Source organism: Gymnogyps californianus, chromosome 16 (genome assembly GCF_018139145.2).
Source record: "Gymnogyps californianus isolate 813 chromosome 16, ASM1813914v2, whole genome shotgun sequence".
In the NCBI taxonomy this organism is placed as follows: Eukaryota; Metazoa; Chordata; class Aves; order Accipitriformes; family Cathartidae; genus Gymnogyps; species Gymnogyps californianus.
The window spans coordinates 10,996,146-11,014,695 of NC_059486.1; the positions used below are offsets into that span (position 1 = coordinate 10,996,146).

The 18,550-nt window shown below is 39.1% G+C and overlaps 1 protein-coding gene across 1 annotated transcript in view; it reads left to right on the forward strand.

The window, feature by feature from the left end:
• LOC127022938 (transmembrane protein 132D-like) overlaps positions 1–18,550 on the forward strand; it is a 223,740-nt gene that overhangs the window by 13,760 nt on the left and 191,430 nt on the right. The window contains 1 exon segment of the mRNA XM_050906804.1: positions 3,936–4,824. Coding sequence (XP_050762761.1) covers positions 3,936–4,824 — 889 coding nt within the window.

An 18,550-nucleotide genomic window follows, 5' to 3' on the forward strand; every position in this document is an offset into this window, starting at 1 on the left:
CAGCTTAAGATAAACTGATCTTACAGCTTGCCACAACTAATCCACAGAGATCCACTCAATTTTGAGTTGATCACAGGAATCTATCCTCATATGGATAGATTAAACTCCTCAAAGTTTGTTTTAATCTGGTACTATTGCTTTTTCTATTGACACAGACTATGATGTACTCTGTGCCATGCCTCCACACAGAGAACTAGTAAGGCTAGTTAATGTACTGTACTCTTGCACTTGGTTATTCTGCTGCCAAGTTCCCCATGTAGACAAGCCCTCAGATATAGTGGTACAGTAAAGATAAATTGCAGTTCCCAAATTTAACTATATATTTTTTGTCTTGATGTTGTTTCTTTAACAGCACTTCAGTTACCCATCCTTTATTTTGTTTGACTTATTTAAACTGAGATTCACTGTGTGATTCTTCTCTTATTTATTCAGGTGGGTTATTCCTGTGGAATTTTGATTATGATGGTATAGATCTGATGTCATATTTAGGGTGGATGATATGACTTAAATCTTTAAAACTCTACTTTTATGCTGGGTCTCACCCAATAACACACAAAATTGTAATCTTCTGCAATTCTGCCTTTGTAAAAAAACAAGCATAATTTTTACAAAAATAGTCATGGTTGCAATTAAGGATGCTGATAGTTGTTTTTGTTTTTAATTTCCTATCCTTCAGAATCCTTAATAAACTTTCACGGTCAAAATCCAGATGGTACTGCAGAGCTCAGTGTAGTTTTTGAGAATTTTTTTCTGTTTGTGCTGATTATAACTCTCCCTAGATAAAAGTGTAAAGTTGTTTGAATTTTTGGCCTTTGGCTGTTTGGAAAGCTGCTGTCAGTTTCCAGCATAAGCCAATTCATATTCAGTGCATGTCTGCAGCTTGATGGTAGGGGGAAGTGCAACAGCGAGCAGACCAGTTTGCCATTGCCCAAAAATTTAAAAAACAGTGGACCCTGCTCTATCTGGTAAGATTGTTTCCTTTTTTTAACAGGCAGTTCCCCTTCTGTTTTTTTTTACTTTGTGTTGGTCTGCTATTCCGAAGAGTCATTGATTTACAAACTCTGAGGAACATTGTCCTGTGGAGATGGGGAATATAGAGGGAAGATATTTAATCCCTTAGATAATTAAGCACTAAAATAAATGATTAAAAAATTATGAGGCAAAACACTCTGTTAGTTTTAATATAAAAATAATGTACTTCTCCCTGTGGAATGCAAGGGAGGGAGCTGCAATCAAAATAAGGGAAATAAAAAGTTGAATACCCTGAGCTTTTTGCCTCTAAGTTGCCTCCTTGATGCCTCACTGTGTTTAATGGTGCTTTGCCAAGCTGTTGGGAGGAGTACAAAATGAGTGTGGAATTTATAAATGGGACATTAGATGGAGGAACGATGTTATGGGCTGGGTGATCTGAAGAGTACAACAGCAGAACAGATTTTGCCTTAGGGCTGGATAGGAGAGATGCATCCCTGCAACTCTAAGTACTAGCAAAGCCATTTAGAGTTGTTAGAAGTCTTTGTTGGGGGATTATCTAGAAAAAGGTCTTTAAAAACTTCATCTGCTCTCAATATCTGGAGAGAGAGTGGGAGCTGAATGCTGGAAAGACCAAGGCTAAAATAAAGGGGAGTTTTTGCATGCAAAGAACCTCTGCAGTTTACTCTTGATTAAAAACAAGGTGAAAAGCCTTGGGTGTGACTTCCTCTAAATTCAAGCAAGATCTAAGCTGAGTTTTCCACCTCTAGGGATCATGGGACTTCAGCCTTTTACCACTCTTGCAGTTTACAGTCTCCTGTGATGATGTGCACTGAGGCCATTTTCCTGATTCTTCAGATGGAATTTATTTCTAATTCCAGGTGGAGTTTAAGAGTTGATGTTAATTAAACTTTTAAAAGTAAGGTTTTATTTTAATTGCTTATTGGGAGAGGAATTTCAGTTTTTCAAGATGGAGAGAAAGATTTCCATAGCTGTGAAACTCTTCTCTGCAATCCTTTCTTCCTTGCCTCTTTCTTCCTGAGATTTGTTCCTTCTGTCTTACAGCTGAATGATGCCCACCCTGATCGAGGGTTTGTTTGTCTTTTGTTTTTGGTGGGGTGTTTTTTGGGGGTTTTTGTGTGGTTTGGCTTGGTTTTTTAATAGCTAGCTCATTTTCCTTTTCCATATAGAAAGTTCTTTGCTCCAGTTTTCAAGTTTATTGTTTTGCATTACATTAGTGCCTGTAGGCCTTAACTGAGATCACAGCCTTGTTTTTGTAGGTGATGCTCTTATATAAATAGTAAGATAAGTCTGTTGCATTTGCAGCCTATGCAGACAAAGGGTGAGGGGAAATAAATAGTATTACCCTTATTTGTTGGACACAGAACAGCAGCAGAGGAAAAACCACTTGCTTGAGATTGGACAAAGTCTATGGCAGAGTGAGATCTCCTGCATTAACTGCTTTGTCGTGGTGGTGCCTTGATTGACATGCTGGTTATGGGTAGCTTCAGTGTGGCTTCCTCTCCTGCAAAAGTGAATTCCCCTTTCAGGTTATACAACCCATAGGTAGATAAGATGATTGTTGCTGTGAGAGGCATTTTCCAGATCGTTTTTGGCGAACACTTTCGGTGTGAAATCAGAGGTTTTTAGGAACTAACAATACCTTCCCATAGGATGTGAAGACAACAAGCCTCTTCTGTTCTAGGATTTGCAATGAATTGCAGTACATAAATGGTAGACTGGTGGTTAGGAGTAACTGACATCAGTTTAGGCCACCGCAGTACTTGATGAACAAATAAATATTTAGGTCAGATGCCAAACAAAAAATAAGGACTAATAAAGCATTCGTGGACTAGAGCTCAGGAAACTGGGTTGCCTTTGAATGCCATGTGCAGTAACTCCTTTTCACTTTTCTGAATAAGGGTAAGGATTTGAATTTGCTATGGAAAAAAAATGCAATTTATTTCACAATTAAGGTGTGAAGAGATAAGCACGAAGGCCAGATGCTCAAACAGGAAAGGTCATATTGTATTTGCATCTGTATTTTTTAACAGTGTATGTCTTTGCTCTTTGGGACTGACAGTTCCTAGAAAGGATGGAGAGCTTATTCTTTAATATGATATCCTGCCTCAGGTAATTGCTCGATGGCGCTGTTAAAATAGATATCTTGCAGTAAGAGAGGCTCAGTGTCATTGAAAATGTTCTTTCAATGTGCAGTGATGTACATCCTACAGATAATGCAGTTGTATCAAGGAACAATGTAGGGTGAGGCAACAACAGTGGCATGAATCCTGATAGTTATTTACAGAAAAAAATCCTCTTTTCATAGATGAAGTGAAATAGAAGGGACTATAAATTAGATGCAAATAAAGCTCCTTTTGAAATCCTCTAGTACCAGTGTTGCAAAGGAGCTTTTGCGTAAATGGTTATTGTGCTAACTATTCTTAAAGTGAAATTCAGCCTTGTGCAGGAAACCACTTAAAGTCCATGTATTGCTTGAGAGTGCTGAAAAGAAGGTTGAAGTGAACTCTAAGTGGTCCGTGTGCAGCATTTGATGTAAAATCATTGCATTGGTTTCCTGTACAGATGCAGCTTGCTTTAGTGGTCAAATTCCTTTTTAAATGTGCCTGTGCAGTAGTCTTATGTTGCAGATGCTGACTAGGTAATTTTGCAATATACATTTATTATTGGAGAGCAAGTGAAGATGTGACCTTTAGCATGGGTAAACCTACACAAGCTACTTCTTTTAATCTAGCTGCCATGTAGAACATATCATGATCTATTGTTTTCCAAGCTAACTAGATAAATCATCATCTACCTAGGCTACTTCTGCATGGATTGATGATGCTTGCTATTGCCACTAATACCAGCTACAGCACTGTCAATCCCCTCAGTAAAGTCAGTGAGGTTATATCACAGTATGACTTGAAGATCTGATCTTTTAAACTCTCCTTTCCTTTCAACAGTGACTGAGAGTCGAGGGATCCTGGAGAGTATACAGAGATTTTCTTTACTGCCAACTTACTTGCCTGTGACCTATCGTATCCACAATGCGGATGTTTCCTTCTTTCTTAAGGAAGCCAACCAGGATATTATGAGGAATTCTAGCTTGCAGTCCCGAGTGGAATCCTTTCTGATCTACAAATCCAAGAGGCCACCTGTGTTAAATGCCAGCTATGGACCTTTTTCCATTGAACAAGTAGTGCCCCAGGACTTAATGTCATCTTCAAATCCATTTGGATCTACTAACAAGTTCTCCTTTAATTGGAAACTTAAGGCCTTCATAATGAGTGACAAAATTTACCCAAGCAAGCCCAAAGTCCAGGTTCTGTTCTACATCGTGGGCAGGGACTGGGATGACTATAGCACCACGGAACGGCTGCCCTGCCTGCGGGTGTTTGCCTTCAGAGAGACGCGGGAAGTCAGAGGCAGCTGCAGGTTGCAAGGGGATCTGGGGTTGTGTGTGGCAGAGCTGGAGCTCCTGCCAAGCTGGTTTAATCCTCCTACGGTTGTTGCTGGCCGTAAGAAACCAATGGATCAGTCTGAAGGGAGTCCTGTGGAACTTTACTATGCCATACAACCAGGAGATGAGAAAGGGGAATGCACCAAGGAGGATGTAAGGAAAAGTAACGGGATCCGACCAGGGCGCAATGACATTGATGAGTCAGGACCTCCCTTGCAGAGGATTGGAAGTGTTTTCCTTTACCAGACACGTGCTGGCCCTTCTTTAAATGAAATGAGGTTGGATAATAATATTGCCATCCAGTATGCACCAAAGACAGTCAAGCAAGGTGACATTTTGACTTTCCTTGTGTCTGTTGCTAAAAATTCAACAGAAGATCAGTTCACACTGAGGTAAGGCTGTTTTGTGTTTCTTTGGTACCTTATTTTTTGTTTCTCTATTCTTGGTATGGGAAGTCACTTTCTCATGTATAAATTGCCTAACAATCCTTCAATTGCTGCTCTATAGAAATTGTATTGCAGTTGGTTGACTCAACGTTTCTCCTATTATTCAATCTAATATTGTATGAATTGTCTGAGATGTGACCTCTTTGAGTGAGAAAAGCCTTTTCTTGAAGTTGTCCTTTGAGTACTTATAAAAATTGAAATAGTAGAGCTGGGACCTATCTATGTGCTAATAGGAGATAACATTTAAAGTCTCCTGAGCTGGAGTTTGCAGTGCTCCTAATCTCTCATTGAACTCATGTTAAGAGTAGTAAAGCTTAAATCCGCGAAGGTATTTATAGGAAGTGAGCAAGAATTAGGCATCTAAGTAGGATTTGTATGCTTAAACATCTCTCCCCAACTTGTTGTAAGCCTGGCTCTGTTTTATAGGATGTTTGAGGTTCCTAAGTATTATTGATATACCAAAACCATTTCTGAAAATGAAAAATACCTGAGGGGGGTGGGGGTGGTTTTTTGAACGTAATGTCAAGTGCCGCATTGATTTACGTTGTTGCTTTCCAAGCATCGGAGTATTACAGTGGGAAGCTCGCTATAACCACCAGTGTCATACAAGAAAGAACAGCAAAGACTATCAGGCTGTACTGTGGTGAACTGAGAGCAGATGTGCATTGCATGCAAGTGAGACTGTCCAGTTGCCTTTTCAAGTTTGCCACTCTGTGTTCCAGCACTATAGACTAGGGTTATGTGGCTGACACATGGAAGATTGGTGTGTGTAGAGCTGATTTTTATTCTTTTATCCCTTACCAATGACTCATGTCAACTCGTTTAGAACTGGAGGTAAAGGTTGTACTCTGACTTCTGAGATTAAGGCCGACTTGTCTGGGGTGTTTGTCCTAGAAATGACCATTGGTGCCAAAGCTCACAAAGGCTCACAAAACATACCTCCATAAGAGGAGGTGCATCATAAGAGGGAGTAGTGAACTACTCTTACAAATGCCACAGATGCACCATAGTCAACAGCTGTGCTGAGCACTAGAGATGCTTGGTGCCTTCACCTAAGAAATCATATCCTACTCTGACTTGAGACAAAATACACTCTCCTTTCTCCGGTGGTTATACATCTCAAACTCCAAAAATCTCTGGCTAAAGTCACCTAGATATGTTTCGGGGCTCAATTATTAAAATGGCACAAAGCTGTAAGTGCAACATTGTTGAACTTGGATGTATAGCTCGTACTGGTGTAAGGAGTAAGTCAGATTTGACTCCACTGACCTAAGTAGTAAGTGCTCAAACTAGTCATTCTCATTATTCCCTCCCCCCGGCAGATTTGTGTGGGATTTTTGGGGGAAGTGGTCTGCCATAAAATCAGGTCATTTTTCCTTTGCAATTGTGTGATATATAAACTGAGTAACCACAGCACTTAGTTGCTGACTCGAGGACAGTTATTTCCTCTTCATCTGGTAGAGGACAAAAACCAGTAGGGTGTCTACTCTCCTTACTATATCAGGTTTTCATTTTCTGAGTCAATCTGCCTAAGATTTAAGTTGTTTCCTGAGCAATGCATTTCAAGACAGACAATCTGAGTTCCTCATAGTAAGTGTTCAGGGATGCCTTTCTGTCTTTCTCTATACTAATGACTTTAAAGGGATATTATTTCAGACATGCATGGAAGCTTTTACTACATATGAAAATTGGTTTAAATGTAAACATTAAAACCCTTTTCTATCTGCAAGAGAATCAAGGTAAAAACTGTTCTCTGTTTTTACTCTGTAAATGCAGGGTCTTAGAAATCTGACTTCAAAGCATCTGTATTTCCGTGAGCTGTGATCAGTTAAAAGTAGAGCTAATTATAACCATGATAATTATATTATATGTAGGTTTATAAAATTTTCAAAAATCTTGCTTTGTTTAAATTAGGATGAAAACTGGATACCCGAACTTCTAAATGAATGCTTCTAAAATTAATTTTCTGGAACAAAAAGGAAATGATGTGTTTGAATTTTAGCTTTTTCTTTTGAGATCTAAGGTATCATAAAACAAAAAGCTAAAAATAGATAGCAAATATCAGTTCAAAATGAAAAATGTGGCATTTTCTTCTTCAAAACATCAGTTTGCTGTTACCTTTTAAAAACATAAACTTCTGTAACAGCTTGCTGTTACTTATGTCACTTTCATGAGTTTTGATTTCTGTTGACCTGCTTTTCTAACAGTAACTGGCTTTCAGACTATAATCTGCTGCAATATCAGAGTAGTTACAATATATGTTCTACTGTGCTTCTAAAGCACTGTTGCCTGTCTGTCTTTGATCTATCTGCAGCATGTCTAAGCTTTTGTTTGGTTGTTTTCTTGGTCAGAATTGTAGTATCTGTGTTCTACATTCATCCCTCCATGACACGTACATAGCTAATTCAGTTTTCGGTGGTTGCTAATTTATATATCTCTTCTGCTGTAACAGAAAAAGCAACTACCAGGTAAGAGCAAAAATTGAGCTTGATTAAATGCTTTGGCTTAAATTCTTTTTTATGTTGGGATCTCCTATAATCCCAGTTTCAGACAAAATGTTAACGCCTCTTTCATGGCCCTCTCCTTAGGAGTTAAATGTCACTCTAAGTGATTAGATATTGAAGTGGCCTTTGGCTGAAATAAGGCCCTATTTCAGGATTGGAAATCTTACATGTCAGTCTAGTATATCCATTATCCATAACTAAATGATCTTTAAAGGTCCATTCCAACTCAAACCATTCTATGATTATACTATATAGGTTCTCTTTTGACATGGTCAACTAAACAAGACTGCATTTGTGATATGCTGCCTGTTCTGGTTTCAGAACAGACTCCCCAGCTAGCATTGCGTAAAAGCCATCAGAGATGTCTTCTGTGACCTGATCAAGTTTTAAGTCTCTAAAACTTTAAATTCTCTTGGTTTGTAGAGGTACAGACATTGCGTCAGTGTAGATTGAAAGAAACGTCATCCTGTTAGAACATGTAAATATGATGGCATGAACAGACATGTAAAAGGTCCTCCATCCTGTCAGTTGAGATGGAGCAAAAAGGAGCAGAAATGACCCATTTGTGTAAATAGTCAATAAAATGATTGATCATAATACATAGGAAAGGATAACAGACCTTGTCCACTCAGACAGAAATGGTGAGTCTAAGGAAAAAAACCTGCAGTTCGGGGAGAGGAAGAGCAGTCTCTGGCCTCAGCTGTTACACAGAAGGTCCCTCTGTATTTTCCAAATGATCCCTTTTCCTGTACAATGTATGGATTTTCACCAACTGATGGCCAGTTTTTATGTTTCTAAATGAAAAAAATGATGCCTGATATGCAATATAAACTACATGGGGAAAAAACAGGATTGCACATGAAAACCCACTATGTGGTCAGATTACTTCTAAGGGCTATAAAGTAATGTGTTTCTAGATGCTTTTTTTTCACCAAACTGAGTTTTGACAGGCCACTTCAGAAGTGGGACTTAGCTCTAACAAACTCCTGTCTGATTCCAACTTTGGGGTTCCAAGGTTTGGGAGGGAATCCCAAGGGTGTAGGGAAAACCTTGATAGATCCTTAGTTTGTGAAGACCATAAATGAATTCTGTGGGTATCTGTTGCATCTGGTTAATAAGAGGCTAATACGCCTGGCACTGCCAGCTGTTGTCATGTAATGAAGACATCAGATTTCTTCTTGCAGACGCAGATCGGGTACCCAATAATTCATAAGCTTCCAAGGTGACTTTAAGCAAGTCAGTTAATCTGCCTCCTTCTCCTTTCCCCTTTTCTAACCTGGCAGCACTGGGAATAGTGACTGCTTCCATGCTGTGTCCTCTGATTGCAATGGCAGTGCTGCTCCTCAGGACAAAAAGTGGCGTGCTGGTGGCTGTTGTGCAGTGTAATGGATATTGGTCTTTATGGTTTCTGCTCCTATATTGTAAATATCAATAAAGCCACTGTGTGCTGCATCTATCTGGCCTCTTCTCACTCTGATCTCCTCTCTGATAAAGGAAAGGGGCCCTTCCCTCCCCCCAGTATAACTCTTTTATGAGAAAATAATATTAATTTTTATTTTGAAACAGTTCCTTATTTTTAGAAGTTCTGCCTTGAGTGGCAGCAAGACTTGGAACTGTATTCATAAAGTGAGGCCAAGGGCTGCTGGCAAAATGCTTTTACCATTGCTTTTGCTCCAGTGGACTGGAAATCATGGCTTGAACAGATGGAAAATATAGGATATACAGGTCAAAAAAGAAGAAACAACCATGCAAAACAACCAAAAGTCAAAAATTAATCATCACTACTGAATATTATTTGTTTCAAAACAATTAAGTTTAGGGTAAACTCTGTCCCCTTTCTAACAGGAAATTGTCTCCAAGGGGAACCTTCTAGAAACTGCTAAATACTAAAATATATAGGGAAAGATACCTTTGGGTTTTTTTCTCATACTGCTGTTCTGCGCAGTGGAAGATTTAGAGTAGTGAACGTGGAACTGATGGACTGTTTTTAATTTTGTGAGAGTTGGACCATAAGGGCCAAGGTCTAGGTTTTGTTTTTTAATGAACTAGAGAAATTAAAAATATTTGTCTTGACTCTGTATGGGTGTGAGAGTTAGAGGGAAGGAGATAAAATTTAAATGATGGATAAATACGGAATACTGCTGTAAGCACCAGGTTGTAAGCTTGGACTGGAGCACTGAGCCTTAAGAAACTGACTGATTTATCAGCTTAATTCACACACTTGCTTCTTCTTTGGTCTTGGCCAAGTCACTTAACCTCTCTGAAGCCATTTTATCACTGCTAATATCAACAATTATTTGAAGATGACATGCAGTATACAAGCAACAAGTAATTATATCTTCCCAGTGAAGCAGTATTAAATGCCTTTATAAAATAAGTGAATGTCCTGTGCCTTTATCCTATTATCTTCTCTCTTTTTGAATGCAAATTAATTATTCATTGTATTCTTTGTAACTGCCCACATGGGAGGGTTGTGTGCAGAGGGACAAATAGTGTCATACATCCTAGCCCAAAGGAAGCTGCTGTAGAGCCCACAGCTATGCCTCTGTGATCAAAGGCAAACCTCAAAGTCCCTTAACACTGACCAGCCCTGGACATACAGCCTATGCAGTCCCAGAGACTGTTCTGTCATCTTTTTGCATGCTGATGACCAGAGAAGGCTGAAGTCTCTCTACGCTTTCCATCAAAAGGTGTTGAAAGATCCCTGAAGTTTGTGGAAAATATTCTAGTCTATTTTGTTTTACTATTTTTCTCGAAATTTCAAGGTATGTATACTGGAAACTGAAATTGAAAGGAAATCTTTATCTGAAGTTTTTTGCCGAGAATGGAAAGCATATAAAGTATTATTTCATGTCAGTCCTTCAAAATGCTTTCAGTAATTAATACTTCAAAGCTTCTAGTGTTATGCAATTACAATTCCTGTTTGCTGCAAGCCCACATTACTGCTGTGTTACATACATTACAATTAATGCATGTAGGGATGCCATAGTTTTCCAAACTTAGGAACATGAGTTTTCTGAATCTACAGTGTAGATATAGTTCTTTTTTATTAGCATGTTTTTGCTGAGCCTAATAAATGTAACCTTCCTTTTTGTTTTAAAGTTGACAGTATTGATACTTTCTGCTTACAACCTTTTAAATTTGTTTTCCTGTGTCTGGAGATGAATCAACAAAGAAATTATAGAGATGGAATTGCCTTAAGGTATTTAATGTCAGGTATAGATATATTTATGAGTGAAAAAAGTTGTAGCTTTTTTTTTTTACAGCTATTCAATTTATAATTATACTTAGTGAATCCTGTGTGCTAAATTGTATACAGTTATTACCCTTAAAGAAATAAATGAAGTTCTGACAGCAAATGATGATTATAGATCCTCTAGTTTCCCAAATCGGATCCCCCCCCCCCGAAAAATGTAGAAATGTATTTTCATTTCTTCATTCTGAAATGGAATCTAGGATTCCAGAGTTTACCAGGACATTGGGAAAAGTGCCTTTTTGTTGCATCCATCTCTTTTCACATTGTGATACGGACTTTGCCAGAAACTGACAGTATGGCATAGTGTGGCAGTGTCAGATAGGGCAGCATGAAGCATGCCGGTGCATGGGGAGGGGTGCAGGATCTAATGTTGCTCCCATTTAGAAGTGCATTCTGTTTTATTTTAAGCTGCAGTGCAGCTTGTGTTGGTATTGTTGCATGTCCTTTTCTCTAATGCTTAGCATATGAGAGGAGAGCTATATCCTTGATTATCCAGTGGAGCCCAACTCCACTGTGGTTTGTTTTGGGGGTTTTTTGGTCCGCCCCCCGCCCCGTGCTTTGCCAGAAGTATCTGCAGCAGAAGCATGGGAGTAATTAGGTTTTTCACTGAGCATCCAATAGCTTCACCTCCCGCTCCAGTATAGCCTACAGCATGCACTGCCTTATTGTAATTCCTACACTTGTGTCCTCCAGTAATAGAGTTTCATGGTGGAAACTTGCATTTAAGGGCTGAGGTCCCCAGAAAGGGTTGGTAAGAACTGGTTGTTGGTAACGGGAGTTTGGATATGGCCATGTAATAAGGCAGAGCTTTTTAGGCTTCATAAGCCCCATACATTCACGGGATCTCTCCAGAGTTGCTCACACATTGGCTCAACACAGGGATGTGGCTTCCTGGCAATTGTGTGCTCTGTTGGGTGATATCTGAGGGGAGAGAGTTCACCTACCACTACTGCAACCCAAGGTGCTCCAGGATTAGGCTTGAAGTGAGCTTCCAGTGGGCTGATAGAAATGCCTGAAGAATGAAAGCGCTCTTACTATTTTGCTCTCCTATGGCAAGTAGATTTATATGCAAAATATACACTTTGCAAATGGTTCTTTTTTGCTCTCCTACCTACCTGGGGCTTTCACTCTTTTCTCTTTCCTGGGAACATGCTTTCTTCCCTGCTGAGACCAGCTAAGTTTGTATTGTAGCGTATGATGACCTCACTGCAAGCATGGGAGATGATAGTAAGAAGTGAGAACACGTATTGTGCAGTAGAGGATGTGTAGGAGTTCAAAGGGGTATGGGAATTATGTGTTTTGAAGAGAGGACCTTTTCACTGGCATTTTATTGCCAGAAATTGGAATGGTTTTGTATGAAGATCTAAATAGAGACAATTAGTTAATTGTGCTGTCTGCTTAGCTCTGCTTTTTCCTTTATGTATGTGACCTAATGCATTCAAGAGATGCTGCTGGAGTGGAGAAATAAACTCCAAGAGAAGAAAGAAAACCTTGTGATTGACAGAAGTGATTGGAAGCTGGGAGATGAGCTTTGCTATTTCTAGCTCTGTCATAGACTTTTCATTGTGACATGGAAGTCTAAGACCAATCTAAAAAAGAACTTGATGCTCCAAAGTCACACTTAAATAGAATTTAATTATCTGAATTTAAGTGAGCAGTCCACCAGGACCCTATCCATTTGCCCAGGCACACAGCATATAAAAGTGACCTAATAGCCTATGAGGTAGTGCATGCTCCTCAATGCTGTATGATGCAGTGTCCTCAAAGTGGCATCTATTAAAATGTGGGCCTTGAAGAAGTAGACATCCCTCTCTGATATTTCCTACTGACTTTATCTGTGTAGATCTGTACATGCGATCTTCAAACTTAAATCCTTTAAAATTAGGCACTGAAATTCATCAAACCAAAATTCTGGTTTCCTTTGCATCCAGTGTGAAATCGCTCTGTGTTTTACAGGGATGCTGAGCTCTGAAATTAACTTTCAGAAGAGTCACAAACTGTGGCTTACAAGGCGATAGGGACAGTGGTGAGCCTGCTGGTGCATAGTGGATTGAAAGAAAGGAGAGCCTTTGGGCATCACAGCTGCAGCCAAAGGAAATTTGGGATAAAAATACATCCAGCCACAGGTTTTGAAAAATTAAGTCCTAATCTTTGCTTTCCTCATCTGCTAGGAAGAAATTAGTAATATCTACCTTGGTAAAATGTGGTACTTCTCTGAGATGAATGAACTAATCTGAGATCTTTGGTTAGGAGATATTAAATAAATACGAAGGACAGTTACAATCCACCAAACCCCACAGGTCATCTGCTAGCTCACTTCTGCAATAATGATTGATTTGCTTATTGGTTTGAATTCTATTTGTATTTGAGAGAGAAATATATCCTATCAGCAATGAATTGGAACAGTCCTGAATTATTTAACATTTTATAGGATCTTCCTTTTGGTGTATATATTTTCTCAATCAACATTAAAAATTGTGAGGGAGAATAAACTCTTAAGTGGAAGAGATTAGGATTAGTTTTCCAGTTAAAGAATACTGCCTTTGTTTCTCATATTCTTTCATGTTCATAGCATTGTGGCCTTAAATGTTTTCTTTAGCTGTTGCTCTGAGTGAGTAGCTATTGGAAAATCTTTTCATTTGGAGGAAATCCAGTTTAGCTTCACTAGCAGCAAGAATTGTCCTGATTTTATACTGTTGGTCTACACTATCCTAACTTATATATAGTTTTGGGTTTCACTGTCAAACTCTATCAACAGATTTCCAGAGGAAAGAAGTAAAAAGTGTAAAATACCGTTGTTCTTAGGAAATGACTGAAGGTTGTACTGGAAATTTGTAAAACTCTGATACTGCGAGAAAGGTGAGATTTTGTATAAACTGTATCTATGATATTTCTGCATTTGTAAACCAAACTTGGGGGTCAGAGATATGTAGGTACCATTTTTATAAACTGTTGAGAGGGTTTGTGGTCTGTCTATAGTATTTTTAACGTCTTCTTTCTGATGATAATTATGGGAATACAGTGACTAGTGTGAAATTGTGGTAGTGAATAAGTAATGCTCGTTGATAATGGGGAAAATTTTTCCTAAAACGGTCCTAGATTTTAGGTTACATGAACTTTTCTTATTTGTCGTTTTATCTAACAATTGATCAATAATAATCCAGCAAACATGAAAAAGGCTGCATAAATACATGAGGGTAGCACAGTCAAGATCATTAGCACTCAATTTATACAGCAAGAAAATTTGAACAAGACTGACATTTTATCAAATTGCTTGTGTGCTCTTCTAGTGCTGAGCTAAATCAAATTTTATTCTTAGTGCTGAACTAAATCATATTTTAGTGGTAGAAACAATCAGGCAATAAGTGGTGATCAGGAAGGTTACCAGCCACATAAAACTCTGTAATGAGATGGGCTTTTCTCTAGGCCTTAGATTATGTGGCTATTTCATGGTATCCCAACCCTGAATTTGTACCTCTTCTGGCAGACTGAAAAGAATACTAATGTGCATTTTTCACTTCCTCCTTCTAAAGCTTTGGTTTGTTCTGTCACTTAAACACCCCCTTCCACACTCTGGTTGAAACAACTCCTAAAATCTTCTCTCCTGCACGACATACATAACTGACTTTTTTTTTTTTTTTTGCCGCCTTCTTTTAACTGATCTTGTGGCCTACTTTGGCCAATGTAAAACTAAGGAGAGAAGAGGAATTAAAAAAATACCTCTGATTCTTTTGAATTGAAGCCTCTAAATTTCAGCTGTTCCACTGCTCAGTTTTGATGTAAAAATGAAGTTAATATTTTTCCTGGGTTCTTTGTCCTTGCAAAGAACAGGGTAGGGAATGTAAATTTTCTATTGATGGTTATTTCTTCAGTTTTAAAAAACACCACAGGTCACTGAGTTGGTTACCTGACTGATGGTCACCAGGTCATGATCTTGTCCAGCAGTAATATAAAAGGCTACTGAACTGGAAATACACAGCCCCTTAGCAAGCATTAGCTCCCCAGGTTGCATTGTTTCCCCTCCCTTGTCACTTTTTTGGAGCCTTTACCATAATCTCTTCACCAGGAGATGGTATCATAGGCAAAAGGAAGTTTCTTTTGGCAATACGACCTTAGCAGATCAGGACTCTATATCTGAATATAGCCACTTCTAGAATTCATGTATCTTATGTTAGTGGCTGAATATGACTCTGATTTTTAGAAGGCATAAAAAAGTTCATTTAAAGTAACTTCAGGAGATCTGATCTTTCTTCCCTCTTCTTGCCTCTCTCCCTAGCCAAAGTTTGGTAAAATGTCTTTGGCAAAGTGTAAGGAATGACCAAAAGACAGCTTCTGGTGCCGAGGAGATCTGAAAACTTAGAACCCACCTAATCCTTAAGAGGGAAAAGAGGATAAAAGATGCAGCAGTCTGAGCTTTTTTTTACATAGACTAGAGGCAAAGTGATTCTTTAGGAAAGGCAACAATGCCTGATGCTATTTAATAGTACCTTAAGATTTTAAACAGCAAGCTTACAGTATCCTCAAGGTTTCCAGGCCTTGTAGCTTGGTTTGCCCTTTTTGTAAAAGTGGCCTTCAACAGGGTGAATCACTCTTGATCGTCTCCTGGGCTGACACTTCAGTCAGATTGTATTTAGTATCATAAACTACGTGACACGTTGAAATAAGTGGGAGTTACGTACTGGCACCCAAGATGATGACAGTCGTGTGTCTTTATTGTTTTATCATAATAAACGTTATTTCCTAATATAAGTTTGTACAGTGATGGCCTTTCTAAAATAGTGCTAAGGTGAAATCACACCTATGCTACTGGCTGGTAAAAGGCTTCACACTCAGACTGAATTTTTTTTTTCTTTTTTTTTTCTGCTGTGTTCAGCATACTGTAGAAGTATGAATTAACTTTCACAGCCTGTTTATGAGGTAGTTAAGCAAATATAATTTTCCACATCTAGAAGATGGGGAAATAGCTTTTCTGCATTTCTAAGTGACTTGCTAATGGTCCCAAAATTGTCAGTAGCAGTATGGAGACAAGTACTTAAGAACTATTGACTTCTAGGGCACTCTATTACGTCCTGTTGCACTGGCAGATTATGTTAAGAAGAAAAATAGTTCTTTCAGTTAAAATTATTCCAGTTAAGATCCTCTGCCTTGAGAATCAAAGTCATGTTGACAGAGCAGGTGTCAAAAAACTGAGACACAGATCAAGAAAACCATTACTCACATGAGCAGTCTTTATAGCTGACTGTTATTATGGTTTATTGCATTGCAGTAGTACCCAAGAGCTACAGTCATACTCCAAGGCCTGCTATCCTACTGTCAATACATGCAGAATAAAGACTGACTCCTAGCCTTTGCAAGGAGTAAGCACAGTTAGTCTGGACCATCAATAAACGTGAAGCTGTGTGATCAGTACATTGATGTTCTGCTAACAAGTACCAGGATAACTGTGCTCCTTGCACTAGATAGTCTCTATGCTGCTGCGTACAGATGTACTCCCGGGAGTCAGAGTGGGCTGCAGGGTCACTATCCATGCAGTTACAAACTAGGTAGGTTTATTTTGCTTGTCCTGCTGAAAGGGGTCTGTTTGCCTACTGTTCCTCTCCTAATCACAGTCTCCCAACCTTGGTAACAAAGAAACATTACAGTAACGGGAGCTCTTTGACACTGAAGCTTTATTTTCCTAGGATTTTTTTTTCTCATTCAGAAAAAGCAGGCAATGAAACTCAAGTTTCACATGTACACTACAGTTAGAGTTTACCCCACTGACCCTTAGCTTCCAGTGGGAAGAGTATAAAATGTGGTTCAACACTGTTGTTTTGGGGTTTTTTTTTAGAAGTGGGGAGATTTGGGGTACTACAAGTTAAATTTCTGGAATCAATGTCTTTGAGTTTTGTTTTCTTCCCATAGAACTTCTCAGTTCTCAATGGAGAAAACATTAGAGGCTCCTTTGTGGTAAGAAATGAAACAATATGAAAGAAGGCTGTCAGGTCTGTGCTAGATAAATGGAAGACAGATGGTAAGTGTGATTGGCACAGACAAGGTGCGAGCCGCTTTGTTTGTAGGTGCTGCCCCTGTCATCCATCACACTTTCACCTAATAGTGGGAGATGTCACTGTGATGTACTTAAATCCCCAACTGACTGATAAAGTGAAGCCAACAGGAAGAAGGGTTTGGGTGAGGGCATCGTACTGGGAACAGCGTGACTTTAAGGTGTGTTAACAAAGATGTGACTTTAAGGTGTGTTAACAAAGATAAAGAAGCATCAAACATTGTGTTTTGAGATAACACACAGAGCGTTTTGCTGTGCACATGCTCCCCCTAATGCTGTTTGATCTGTGCAAGGATTTCTTATTGTTTTATCAGGACCAGGGGATTATACGTGTCACAGCAATGCTTCCTCTGAGCTTGGGGCCAGGGGCAGCCCTCACAGTGGGTCACTGCCCATCTGCCTCCCATTTACTTCAGAGTAAAACAGTTTCATGCTGTTGTGGGACAGGGAAACATGCCCCCTGAGAAAGTTCAGAGGCTGTCACAATGCTGAGTTCATGTCTGCTTTGGATGGCTAGTTCTAAAACAAGGCTTGTGCAAAACCCAATGCAAACTTTCTTTCTAGCTCTGATGTGCCCCAGCCACTACGCAAAGTCAGACAGTGGCAAAAAGTTATAGAAGTATTTTATCAGCCTTCCAACTGTCTGTCAAGAACCCCTCTGCCAGGTCTGATTGTTGCAATGAACATGTTCATTCCAGTTTCTTGTACTTTCCTAGTTATTACTGACAAGTTTAGGAGCTGGATGTTGGGTCTGGTATGCTCTTCCTATATTCTTGTTGGTGCCCAATTATGTATATCTTTACATAAACCTATCTGGCTATTGCTCTCTTTTTATCTTAATCTTGGTGGCCAAATATGTAGAACATCCTTGTAATACTTTGGGTCAATGAACTTCTTTTCTCTTCCTCTAATATCCTAGTAAAACATGAAATTCCATCCAGGTAAGGATTTTTTTCTGTTTTCAAAATACTTTTTAAAATAAAGGTAAAGTGCATTGAGGAATAAAAGACATTTCATGGGAGGGGAAGTAACTTCTTTGGTTTGAAATTATTGAAATATTTTGACTTTTCACAACGTTGCATTCACATTTAAGTGTAACAGTTATCCAGAATGACCACACACACATGAAATGCATCAGGCAATCTCAAAGTGCATTTTTGATCACAAAGAAATGTAACATTAGTTTCCCATTTCTAATGGCAAATCTGAGCCCTTTTAGATTTTTAAATGTATTACTTTTCTTAAAGAAGCAGATCTGACACATCCTTGTAACACCTATGTAAAGCCACAGTATATTTGAATAAATTGTCTTGTTACTTTATCAAATTCCACTTATTCATGGATATCAACTTTCCAAACAAAGGTCTTTCATGTCTGCAAAAATCATAAAATCCACCCATCTCTTCGTGCTCATTGTTAAAACACAGTACATGAGTGAATCCTCAGCTTCACTATACAAGGAACAGTGGCAAAAATCAAACAAAAGTGAGTACAATTTGAAACTAGGATTATCTGTTTAACATATCCTCTGTAGCTCTTCCCCATTAGCCATGTTGGAGGCTCGCCTCTCCAAGTGTCCTGCATGCTGCCCAGAGATCCTCTGCCAACAAGCACTTCTTCAACCAGATAGATATGCAGTTTTAACCTGGTACAGCAGTGTGGTCCCAAAGCACTGTTTCCTCTGGTGGTGTTCATTTGACTTTGTCCCCAGCTCCCTCAGATCCTGGGGTATTTCAATCTTTGTGCCGGCAGACCTCAAGTAGAGATGTTTCACTTCAATCTGCCTGCTCTGCTCCCTGGGGGACTGCTTCCTCTTCCTTCTGCTCCTCCTCCTGTTTCCACATCATCAGTCACTTTTCAGACCAG